This window comes from Elephas maximus, chromosome 22, assembly GCF_024166365.1.
Source record: "Elephas maximus indicus isolate mEleMax1 chromosome 22, mEleMax1 primary haplotype, whole genome shotgun sequence".
NCBI lineage: Eukaryota > Metazoa > Chordata > Mammalia > Proboscidea > Elephantidae > Elephas > Elephas maximus.
The window spans coordinates 7,807,733-7,820,785 of NC_064840.1; the positions used below are offsets into that span (position 1 = coordinate 7,807,733).

The 13,053-nt window shown below is 40.7% G+C and overlaps 1 protein-coding gene across 8 annotated transcripts in view; it reads left to right on the forward strand.

The window, feature by feature from the left end:
- Positions 1–12,653, forward strand: part of CLIP1 (CAP-Gly domain containing linker protein 1) — a 127,482-nt gene extending 114,829 nt beyond the window's left edge. For all 8 annotated transcript variants that reach the window (XM_049865120.1, XM_049865125.1, XM_049865128.1 and 5 more), the window contains 6 exons: positions 543–595; positions 6,945–7,062; positions 7,142–7,292; positions 7,861–7,910; positions 10,290–10,414; positions 10,966–12,653. In XM_049865120.1, coding sequence (XP_049721077.1) covers positions 543–595; positions 6,945–7,062; positions 7,142–7,292; positions 7,861–7,910; positions 10,290–10,414; positions 10,966–11,191 — 723 coding nt within the window. In that variant the 3' untranslated portion in view covers positions 11,192–12,653. The remainder of the gene's footprint in view (positions 1–542; positions 596–6,944; positions 7,063–7,141; positions 7,293–7,860; positions 7,911–10,289; positions 10,415–10,965) is intronic.
- Positions 12,654–13,053: the final 400 nt, after the last annotated feature.

Here is a 13,053-nt window from a genome sequence, read left to right on the forward strand (position 1 = left end):
TGTTCACATCAGATCACAAAAATGGAAAGTAATTACATCGTATCTGCCAAACCACTGAGAATCATAATCCAGCCAAGTTGATACATAACATTAACCATCACACTATTCAGTAAATATTTGTTGAGTTAATGGGTGAGTAAAATGAGGCCCTTATAGGTTAAATGACCTGTTCTCAGCCCTCCGTGAGTAGGTGACACTTGACATCTGTTAATATCAAAGCTTTCCCTCATTCACTCATTCAACAGACATTTAGTGATGCCTAAGATATGGGTCAAAGAGCTGCTGTTTGATTTTTTTTTTAACTCCAGGCCCAGGAAGAAGGGGTATCATTGAGGGCATAAATGATTTGTAAATTAATAGTGGAATGCCCTATGATGCAGTGGCTATTTGGCCATTTTCGTTGCCTGCAAGGAAAGCGAATTGCTTTTGCTGCCCTGGAGCTCGGGAATGTGACATGCAGAATGAGAAACTGTCCTTTTTGTGGGCTTGTTATAAACTGAACTTTTCTGTTTTTATTTATTTATTTTTTTTTGTCTCCCCAGCTGGAAGAAGAGAGATCTGTGCTCAATAATCAGTTGTTAGAAATGAAAAAGAGGTAGGCTTTCTTTTTTTTGTTTATTGGTGTGTGTGTGTGTGTATGTGTGTTTCATAAGGAAAATGCCAGAACACGATGTGGACAGTGACTCAGAAAACAAGAGACCTTGTATTCAGAAAATTGCATTGTGGTAGTTTGATGTACTCATAAATGGATAAATTATGAAAAAATTATTTACAAAATTTTTACTATTACTAAAAGAATAGTCGAATTTTTAAGTCATGTCCAGTTTCTATTTATTTTCTCGAAAAAGACTTTTGTTATTTATTATTCTTTTATAGTAAGATTGTTCAAACAGAAACCTATTTTTATTTCTCCAGTACTTTTGAGTAAAGATGAAAGTGGCCCTCAGGAATCATGGTTTTCGAAGCCTGATGCTTGTGCATCCTGACGGCCCCTGCCTGCTCTTTTGAGTCGTGCAGCTTGTGTCTAGGGAAGCTCTGGCTTCACATAACTGCAGTGTGTACCGTGGCTGAGGAGCCACACCCTGTACAGCCCACCCACTGCCGTACAGTCTGCGGTAAAATACTGAACAGTGCGTATCACAACAGTGGCGTGCTTTATTTATTTATTAAAAAAAAAAAAAAACCTTTAAAAGTAGCATAACCAAGAATTCCTCTATGCTCTTAAAAACCAAAATCAAAGCCGTTCCTGTCGAGTTGATTCTGGCTTATGGTGACCCTATAGGAAGAGTAGAACTGCCCCACAGAGTTTCTAGGAAGCAGCTGGTGGATTCAAACTGTCGACATTTTGGTTAGCAGCCGAGCTCTTCACCACGGTGCCACCAGGGCTCTGTGCTCTTGCAAAATATTTTTTCTCTTACTTGTCAGGACATAAGAACATTTCCCACTGACATACAGGCAACATGTTTTCCATGGGCAGTGTTCTTCCTGCCAGCGTGGCAGTTGCTTAGGGATTTGGGGCTTTATTTAGCCCACGAAGCTGTGTGAGTTCCATAAGCTGTATTCTGAAGGACATTAGGCTCGTCCCCAAACCCATTGCTGTCAAGTCACCTCCAACTCATAGGCTTGGGCCAGGGCGGCTTTTCTTGACGAAGAAATGCTTAGATTCAGCAACTAATATCACAAAACAATTTATGTATAAATTTTTTTGTGTGAGAATTAACTTGAGCTGTAAACTTCCACCGAAAGCACAATTTAAAAAAAAAAAAATAGATGCATTAAGATCCCACCAGGGTGGTGGTCATATTCTGGAACGCATGTGTACCTCACCTCTGCTGCGCCCCTGGTCTAGCCAGGTGTCCTCCAGGTGACCAGGAGGTGTGACCGGCCTGCTGTGCTGCACCTAGTTCCTGCGTACAGGCACAGCTCTGCCCCAGGGCAGGCCCAGGGTATTTAATTTTACATAAATAAGGCTACGTCATCAGTTGGCACTGGGGTTTTTTTTTTATCAGTTACTAAGGACAAGTGAAAAAATAAACACGGCTTCTTCCTATGGCATTCCAGCCAGGAGACATGTAAAAATGGCTGGTGTGTACGGGCACTCCCCTTACATTTGTGTGGTGCTAGATGACTCACAAATTCATCTACTCTCTAAACGACCCATGAAATATATGGTGGCCTTGCATTTTAAAACAATGAAACTAAAGCCCAAAAAGTTAGGTAACTCGGCCAAGGACTCAGGTCTTCAGATCTTTATGTGGGTTCTCTTCTCACTATACTTTCAAGATTCTCATTTATTAATTAGTTAAACTTTTTAAAGAAGGATACTGTCCTTCTTTAGAACTTACTGTGTGACCTTAGCTAAATCACGTGCCTTCCAAAATGTGGTTAGGCATGCCACTTTTTTCATGGCTTAAAAAAATGGAACCAATCTGGGTACTGTGAAATGCTCTCTCCTTACCTGATGCCCTGTGGAAGCCCTGGTGGCATAGTGGTTAAGTGCTACGGCTGCTAACCAAAAGGTCAGCAGTTTGAATCCACCACGTGCTCCTTGGAAACTCTATGGGGCAGTTCTATTCTGTCCTATAGGGTCTCTATGAGTTGGAATTGACTTGATGGCAATGGGTTTTTTGGTTTTACCTGACCATCTACTCTTGTTTTAAGTCCTGGATATGTTTGGTTATTTTGTTCGGTAAATGAAGATAAAGATGACTTTTTGTTTGTTTGTTTGTTTGTTTTCCTTTTTGGAGTGATAATTTTTAAAACCTCCTGGTTTCTCGTATTTAGAGCTGATTTTTTGCTTGTTTATGTGTTAATTAACCCCTATGGAAAAATATTCCTGTTTTAGAAATCTGAACATAAATGTATTTTAGCTAATCATTTGGGCCCTAGAAAGTCAGTTTGGTAAAGGATTTATATATAGGTCTATGTGTGTGATGGTTAAGTAAATTTATCTAGCAAAGAGTGCTAAAAACAATTTATAGTATCTTCATTTGAAAGTCTGGAAAATACGTAGATCAGGAAGGTATTTGAAATGTTGTTCATGTAAGAATTGAGAGCCTGGTCTGCAGTGTAGCTCAGAAGTGATCATTGGACGGTCAGAGCCAGGGCAGTGTACGGTCACTGCATCCAGATGGTCAGGTTACACCTTCATTGCCTCTCTTTAACTTGTAGGGCCTCTGACTATAGGATGAAACTTGTGATCATTAAGGAGTTAGTTGCCTACTCCAGTATTTGCTGTGGTTTTTCAGAAACTGCCAACATTGGGTAGCAAGCCATATGTAGTAAAGATTTTTCTCTGAATTTAAAAATGTAATCATTTCTTTGGAAAATTGGTCTCCCGAGCTAGGCAGACTTCCTTCAAAACAGGTTCCAAGATGTCTAATAGATAAAGCAGAGGAACCCTTGGATGGCTTAAATTGATAGAACCGGAGAGGTTCATCCCTCGTTCCACTCAAGCCTAAAGCAGAGTTGGGAACCTGTCTGGCTTCCCTCCCCTCTCTGGGCTTTTTGATGCCAAGGAAGAGACTCCAAAATCAAAATCTTAGATGTGGAATTTTGGGGATCAGAGTTAATTCTGCTAGTGCAGGCACCCAAGTTCTGCCAGGTACAAAAGCCAGTTGACACCACCGTTTCCCACTTGTGTAGAGGCCGTGTGCTAGTCCTGCTCATGAGGCGCTCTGTGGGTTGCTGACTGTCTGACTGTCTCCGAGCTGGCGCTACTTACCAATGCTCATTCCACTCCTCTCTCTTCCCTTGCCTACTCTTGCTTCCTTTGCTATATCTGTGTGTCTTTAATGGTAAGACTAAAGAAAGTCTATCCACGTTATAATAAATAAACTTCATATATTTTTAGTAAACCAAGTTGTTGTACATATTTTTTGGCTGCCTTTGTCCCTCTGTGTCTTGCTTTTGTTTTGTAAAATAGTCTCAGCAGTATACACACACATATACACACACACACACACACACATTCCTTTTTTATATCTAAATATAGCAAAGAACTTCAGTGCAAATTTAGTTCTCCTTACTGTATTGGCATTTCTCTTCATGTTTTTAATATTTGGTTCTCGTTATCTTGCATTTTTAAAGCTTGCCCAGTAACACTGTGAGGTACTTGCTTCATTACTGGAATTTATTTCTGATTGAAGTAGTAAGCAAAGAATCTGAGTAATATGTTCCCTTGGGGTTTGGGGCGAGAAAAGGATTTCTGGCCCCTGTAGCCCTTCTTTCACATTATGAGTCTCTTTGCTTCTTGATCTTTTCAACAATGCCAAGTCAACACCTGGGCAACATAAAGTCATAGGGGCTCCCTATCAGTCTGATTTGTGACTCAGAGGGTGGTAACTTTGGCATAAATGGTTTGATTTTGCCCCTCCTGGTGTGTGCAGTGGGATTAGGGCTTAGATGTGGCCTGAGAAGCCATCGGTGGAGATCTGATGAGCCTCTGAGGTCTATTTGTCATGTCTTTGGCAGAGAAACCGCAAGTCAGGTCTCTTTCTCAACCATGCAGCTATTGATAACTTGTATAGGAAACCTTTTGCTCACCATCTTCTCAGAAAGCAGCCTCGCTTAGATTAGAGGTTGTGTGTGTACGTGATTGTGAGCAGAGTGTCTGGCTGGTGGCACCAGAGAATGACATTCATTCCCATTTCCTTCTGCCAGCTGTGTTTACTCCACCCCAACACAAAGAATCTGCAGGATTTTGGCTAATTTGAGTCCTGATTCTAGGAGAATGGAAATCTGTTAAGCAACCACCAAATCCTGATTTTTTTTTTTCCTGTAAAAATACGTCAAATTACATTTTTCAAAGACCAGGTGGATTTATAACAAGGGTAGCCTTCGAAATATTTTCACGATAGAATAAACTGTCAAATAAGTTTAACAGAAGCGTAAGAATCCTAGGATTTGTCAGATCTGTGGATGACACCAGATGTTTACTTTGCAGGTGGCAAAAGGTACTGTACACTCCTTCCGTTAAAATTTTTGCTTTGTTTTCACCAAAACAAGATCCTATTTCCCAGCAAGGTGTGTGTCACTCACTTAGTAATTTCACAGCACTGATGTCCACCCCTTTCCAGTGTACATAGAAAGCTTGGGTGTGGGATTCAAGAAATTCCTATAAGCCTCAGATTCTTTTCTTACTACTTATCATACTGGAGCGTTAAATGTAAGCCACACGATGAGATAAATACAACACTTTTCATCTTTGTGTAGAATTTCCATTTACCATGAATCATGAGAATTCTGTAATTCGTGTGCCGGATATCTTGGGTCTCACTAACCAGACATACATCCTGCCATTTCTAACCTGGGCCTCAGTCTCCTCTTCTTCCAGTTAGTTGTAAAATGGGCGGAACCATTCCATGCTCTGCATTCACCCAGTTACTTCCAGTAAAACTAAGAGTAATTTGACTTGTTAAAGTTACGAACACTCCCTGAAGATGAACCATTGCATCAGCGCGCTGTCAGAGGTGTGGGACGGTAAAGGTGGGATGGCCAGAGGACTAGCTGGGACATTTTTCTCCAGTTTCATTTTTCCCCACTATTTTTGTGATACAGGGTCTTTTTCCTCCAGTGTTTCATACTGCATGTAATTATTTTAAATGCCTTTTTTTGTTTTACAGAAGAGTTGAAAAGTTGCACAAAGAGTTACCCTATATCCTTCACCCCACTTCCCCGAGTGTTAACTTCTCACATAATCGTGGTACATTTATCAGTACTAAGAAATTAACACTGGGACACTCCTAAACTCTAGACTTCATTTGGATTTTCCCAGCTCTTCCATCCAAGTCATTTTTCTCTTCTAGGATCCAATCCAGAAAGCCACATCGCACTGAACTGCTGTAGCTCCTTAGTGTCCTCCAGTCTGTCTCAGCGCGCAGTCTTTCCTCGTCTCTCTAAACTGGGCGCTTTTGCATGCATGTAGCTTTCACAACCCAAACATGACTATAAATAGAACACAGGTACTAGCCCGACCTTTTGAGTTGGGCCTCTTGTGTCTCGCCCTCCCTCCCCTTCTTTCCCTCAGCCTTGCCTGTCTTCCCCCACGCCCTTGGATCGTAGATAAATATTTCCGTCATTAAAGGCCTCACCCCTGCCCCCTGTTACACTGCTAGCCAGTGCTGAAGGGGTGCCCCTGAGCCAGCACCCACTCAGGTGGGTCAGCTGAAAACATAAACCCAGGTCCCCAACTCTGTCCCTCCAGGCTCCCATGCGTTCATTCTACACCTGAAAACCCGTTTTAACATCTTCTGTTCTAGCCTTTACGTAATTACCTTTAATTTCTATGAGCAACTGAATGTCTTCTTCAGGTTCTAGGGTTGATAAGCAGTAATCCTTCAGTTTGAATAGCAGTAATAATCTTTGCTACTGTTTTGGCCCATAATATCTCAAAACCACATTTTTGGAACTTGCTAAAAGTTACTGAAATTAGTGAGAACCAACGGATACTTCCAGCATAAACCGCTCTGCATGACATCATACACAGTTGCTTTGCATGTGAGCTTTTTCTTAATTGTTGTAAGTGCTTGGTAATAATTTATTCCAGAAGTAACAGGATTCCACTTGGGGCTAGATTTTAGTGGCATTTTGGTGGGGGAGGGTGCAACAGTTTTTTTTTAATTCTGCGTCTTCCAAATTAATAACTGTTTCTTTAAATTCGAATGGATACAATGATACGCAGATTCTGGCTTGTCTATGCATAGGTACACTTTTCTCCCCTCACGGTAAGTAAAATTTTGTAAGCATAGTAGTCTTAACCCCTATAAAACTTGCCTGTTACACGTTTTTTGTTTCTGGGTTTTTTTTTTTTTTACATTAACTAAATGTAATTGTGTGGTTTTTTGTTTTTTGAGTTTTTATTTTTAATTTTTTTTTTAAGCACAGTTGTATACTGACCACTCTCCTGGCTGATTTCTGGAACTTTTAACTCTTTGGTCTTCTAGAGAATCCAAGTACAAGAAAGACACAGATGAAGAAAAAGCTGCCCTGCAGAAATCCATCAGCTTCACCAGTGCCTTACTCACAGAGAAGGACGCGGAGCTGGAGAAGCTGAGAAATGAGGTAGAGTGCCCCCTGGGGGGGCACGCCCGCCGCCTCCCCCTGCGTACGCTCGGCACCTAAGCCCATGCCTGCGTTTCAGGTCACAGTGCTCAGGGGGGAGAACGCCTCTGCCAAGGCCTTGCACTCAGTGGTTCAGTCTCTGGAGTCTGACAAGGTGAAGCTTGAGCTAAAGGTCAAGAACCTGGAGCTTCAACTCAAAGAAAACAAGCGGCAGCTCAGCAGCTCCTCAGGTAAAATGTCAGCTGCGGGCCCTCCCCGGCACAGTGCCTCCTGCAGAGGCGCGGTTCCCAGGAGCCTTGAGCTGTAAGGCAGTGGTGGGCTGCCCCCGGCCTGCACCACCTGCCCGCGGTGCTCCATCGTTGAATCAGATGAGGGCCGGTCACGACCCAGGTCCAGCTTCTGGGGGAGCCTGCTGTTGTCCCTGTGCTTTCCCGAGTGTAGCCACAGTATTTGGCAGGTGATAGCTGCCATCATAGCAGCAACCATGGTCCTGGTGGTGCACTAAGTGGAGGGAGACAGAGACGGGCCCTTTGTTAGAGTCCTCCTAGTTGGCCAGCGTGCAGAGAGAACACCCAGGTGGGCAGGGCCAGGTACTCTGGGACCCTTCACGGTCCAGATGGGGGATGGGAGCTCAGCGCCACGTTCTGTAAGAGGCACCTGGGAAATTCCACGTGAAAATGGGTTTCAAACAATGGCCCTTTAGCTTCAATAGCAAGGAAAACAGATTGTAACTCGTTTTCTAATCCCCCCCCCCCCCAATTATTTGTGTGTGTGTGTGTTTGTTTTATTTAATATAAGGTAATACTGACACTCAGGCAGAAGAGGAAGAAAGAGCCCAGGAGAGTCAGGTAATCTTCCTTCCTTACTGCTATGCTTTATTGCAATTTTAAAAATCATTTAACCTTTTAAAATGGTAATACATTCATATGGTCCAAACATTACATAGTATTAAAAAAAAGTACAGAAAAAAGTCCCTCTCGAAACCCTGTTTCTCTTCCCAGTTCCCACCCCCCAAACAGGTAATCACTGTTAATAGTCTTTCCTTTATCTTTCCAGAGACTAAAAAGAATGTATATGTAAGCCCATTCTAATAGCATCTGTTCCTCCTTTTTTCTTCTACAAAGTACTGACATACTACATAAACTATTCTGCCTTTATTCTTTAGTACAGCTGTGTAGTATTCCCTTATATGGATGTACCGTAATTTATTTAATAAGCCCCCTATTGGTTGGCATGACATTTGGGATATTTCTGATCTTTTGGGTCTGTTATAAGCAACGCTGCAATGAATTCCCTTGGACATCTTAAATGTGTACTGGAATTTCTGTAGGATAAACTTCTTGAAGTAGAATTGACCTGTCAAAGGGTTCCATGTTTATCTTTACCTTAAAAAGACAGGCTCTAAGAAACTCAGTTTCTTAAAACCAAGATTAACAAAACAGTCTTAGTTTTAAAAATAGGATCATATGTAGGGAAATTATTTTATATTTGGAATGTAAAGCAACAGACTTCATCTTTTATTCCTAATACCTTCAATTTATTTATACTCTTCAAAACTGAAAGGTACAAAAGCCAACTCTCATTTTTAATTAAAAGGAAAACTTAAATGCATCTGAGAGTAGTTTTATCCGAAGACTTTTTTGAGAGGATCCAACGAATGTACTAACACCCTGGAATTTAGCATTGTTAGCTTACTTTGTATGTCTAGTAGGCATAATACTTATCTAACAGTGTTTCCTCTTTCCCCCTTTCCTTTTTGCTTCCGTTTGTTTCTGCTGCTGACAACACTTTTCTTCCATCAGCAAATGGTTCGTTTTATGTTTCCTAACTTGTGTGTGTATGGTTCCCCACTACACTTACATCCATTTTGTGGCTTTTTCTTCTTCCTGAAATGGAGCTCTTAACAGGATAATGACTTCTAAATATCCAAAACGCAGTTGGAGAAGTGAAAATCGATTCAGTGGCTCTGCCTTCACAGCTGGCCTCATTGGTGCTGGAGGGTGGTATTCTGGAGGGAGAGGCCTCAGTGGTGGAGAGCTTTGTCTCATCACTTGCACCAGCAGGAGGAGGAAAAAGCCAAATACATATTTCTTTAGAAAGTGAATGTGTGTGTGTCTGGTTTTAATATTGTTAAGCGGGTCTTTCAGTGGACGCTTAGAGAAATGAGGCCATTTTAGTATTTGCAGAAGGGGAAAGAAGGGCCCTTGACTTGAGATCAAGAGCAGTTCCTCCTGACAGTCCTCGAACTGCCCCATTGCCCAGTGAGTCTTGGCACAGGGCTCTCCCTCTGTCCATGTGGCATTCTGAACACAGCCCCGGCAGCATGTGCCAACGCATTTCTCCTCTTGATTCCGACTCATAGCAACCCGAGTAATTCCAACTCATAGTGACCCTATAGGACAGGGTAGAACTGTCCCATAGGGTTTCCAAGGAGCGCCTAGTGGATTCAGACTGCTTTGGTTAGCAGCCGAACTCTTAACCACTACACCACCAGAGTTTCCAGTTAGTTCCCAGTAGATTTTAAATGGTGATCTGATGTGAATTTCCATGTACTTTTTTCAAATCCTCAGAACAGAAAAGTTCTGGATTGGTTCTAAAGTTTAGTGGAATAACTAACTGGTTATGCTTCTTTGCAAAATTGTGCATGTAGTTTCTATGTGGTAGAGGGAAAAAACAATTTAGGCTTACAGCATGCCATATACCAGAAATATAAAATTACGACTTTCGGAGAATTTTCGGTTTTTTTTCCTATTGAAATAAATGTTTTTTACAGTTTCCCGTGAATCCGTAGCACTCCATCAGCCCACAACTTAGGTAGTTAAGTGTCATTCCATTTGCCGCAGTAACAAACAAAGCTTCTTCACTTACAGTCAAAAAACATCCGATGAAATGTAATTTAAAACTTTTTTTTAACAAAAAAATAGCATTTAGTCCATAAAGAAAATTTGAAGGATAGGAAAGAAAGGGAAGACAAAAACTCCGTCGCCCCATCACCTAGACATGGCTCTAGCTCTTTAGTCAAACCAGTCCCAACACTCCTATTCCTCGTGAAGCTTGAAAACATGATTCCGTGATGGCTGCTCTGGGCCCCTGCTAGGACATCTCCCGCTCTTGGTAGCCGTAGCACGAGAGTAGGCTCTCACGACTGCTTGATACTCCAGCTTACGTGTGTTTAAACATTCTACACATCTCATTGTTGCTTTTTTTTTTTCCCCCTGAACAAATAGATTGATTTCCTAAATTCAGTCATAGTGGACCTTCAGAGGAAGAATCAAGATCTCAAGATGAAGGTAGAGATGATGTCAGAAGCAGCCCTCAATGGCAATGGGGAAGACCTGAACAATTATGACAGGTATTTCACACTAAGCGATAACTGATTCGGACCTTAGTTCCACTGGGGAAGAAAAAAAGGGCCCAATTGCTTTGTGGTTACTTGGCCGTAAATGTTGTCGTCAGCTGCCATCAACATGGTGACCCCATGCACAACAGAACGAAGTGCTGCCTGGTCGGTCCTGCGCCATCCCCATGATCAGTTGCAGATTGGATTGTTGTGATCTATAGGGTTTTCAGTGGCTGATGTTTGGACGTAGAGTGCCAGGCCTTTCTTCCTAGTCTGTCTTAACCTGGAAGCTCTGCAACATCATAGCAACAGGCAAGTTTCCACTGACAGCAGGTGGTGGCTGCATACGAGGTGCATTGGCCATAAATAGATTTTTGATCTCAAAGAGAGCAATAGACTACAGATGGTTGGACAGAAAAAGAAAAAATAGGGATACTTAATACTTGAGGCTCACAGACTTGGCCATAACTAGTTCTTGCTTATTGTTTTACTCTTTGCAAGTGTTACTGTCTCTTAAATTTCTTCCAAGATGAGTTCCTGATTATGCATGTTAACATTCGTAGTGATGACCAGGAGAAGCAGTCCAAGAAGAAACCTCGCCTCTTCTGTGACATTTGTGACTGCTTTGATCTCCACGACACAGAGGATTGTCCTACCCAGGCGCAGATGTCCGAGGACCCTCCCCATTCTACACACCACGGCAGTCGGAGCGAGGAGCGCCCATACTGTGATATCTGTGAGATGTTTGGGCACTGGGCAACCAACTGCAATGACGACGAGACCTTCTGATGAAGCCGGAAGTCGAGGGCTGAGCTTTGCCAGACGCACTTAGATCTTGCAATTTAACACCAGCATTGTGTGTGCAGACTTCAGGAGAACTCACGTTATTTTTGATGCCCCCGTCAACAAATCTAAGAAAATATTTTGATCTTCAACAAATAGCCATTTTAGTTTCCCTTTATTATAAGTTAGAATAATAAATACTTAAGTAGGTGAGTTTTCACCTCTCATTTTGCTGTCTTGATTTTTAAAAGTTTGAACAAGACATTTGCACCAGATGCCATTACGTTTATTGTCCTTGGTAGAACAATCCCTATCCTTACCTTATTTAAATAACTTTAAATTATGCTGTTACTTTTCATATTTGCACTAAAATATTTCCAGGCTGCATTTGTATATTTAGATTTTTTTTTTTTTTTGGTTAAGCTTTGACACTGGAAGGAGTTGAAAAAATGTGCCATTTTGCATTTCCATCTACTCATTTAAAGTATTTTACTCCTAATCAAACAAGTATCTGAGCTCTTTGCACTACCTGATGTCAGTAGTGCCTTTGTTTTAGGCTTGATAACACTTAGGTGTGATTATAAAATCATGAAATAGGTAAAGGGAGGGGGAAGCCCCAGAACTGCTGTGGGGATGATTGATTGTCTGTATGCTGCACCCACTCACTCTACTGTGGTCTTTTGTTTATTGGTTTTGCATAATTTCAGCTTCTATATATTATATGTATATATTTTTTAAAAATCTATATTTTGGGAAAAAAATACACAATGTGTCTTTCTTTCAGATTTTTACCTTTATGGAAAAAAAATTAAAACGTTCATCAAGGCCTAACCGCCTAGGTCAGAAATAGCATCATGTAGCTTTGCCACTATTTTCTGTTTGTTTGTTTTCATTTTGTTTCTTTACCAGAATTAAATAACTGGGAGAATGGTCTCTGAATTTTTTTTTTTCTTTCTCTATCAGATATTCCCAGCAGTCAACGAATTAGATAATAAGCCACTATAAAACATCCAGATTAACCAATATACAGTCTTCCTTTTTTAAGTATTTATTTTCTGTGTTTTTAGATGAATGTACGATGAGAAATTCAACATTGATAATTTTGGATTTTCTTATCACAAAAAATAAAGTGAAGGACCTCAACAACCAGAACAGTTAATCGGTCAATTAGAATCTATTTATCTTCACTTGAATGTCTTCTAGAATATGTAAAAAGTAATAATAAAATGTATCTTCCATGCTCCATGTATTATAAGAATTTCTGTAATTGTACATATTCCTTTGATGTCTCTCCCCACAAGATGATCAACTGTGCGTTTGACAAGTGAATATTAAATAAATCTGTAATCAGTTGAAATTTTTGGTTATACACATAATAGGAGTTGTTTCACAAACAGAAAACATGTAAAGCAGTATTAAAATTTGAACAAACAAGTGTTCTGTATCTAATAAATGGTTATTCTTTTTTGCCAGTGGTACTAAATCATATTATTCTGAAGTTTATTTGTCATAATGGCTTTTCTTCAAACAAGCAAGCACAATAGACCCAAATAACAATTCCTAGTACAGTCTTTTTCCTAAACAACTTTTCAGAAATTGGCATGTCCTTCTTATCTCAAAGAGTTCTGTGATCCATTAGCATAAATTACTTAAATACCTCAGGTATTCACTGCTATATCACACCATATTATCTAACAGAAATATAGGTGGCACCATGTAGTACCACAAAGTTGCTGTGATATTTACAAAAAGGATTATTGAACCAATTGTGGGCTAGGTTTTTGAACATCTATTTTTAGATATTTAGGTAGATATTTCCAAAGCAGAGTTACTAGTCAAGCAAAGCATATTGCTTTTACCTAAATAAT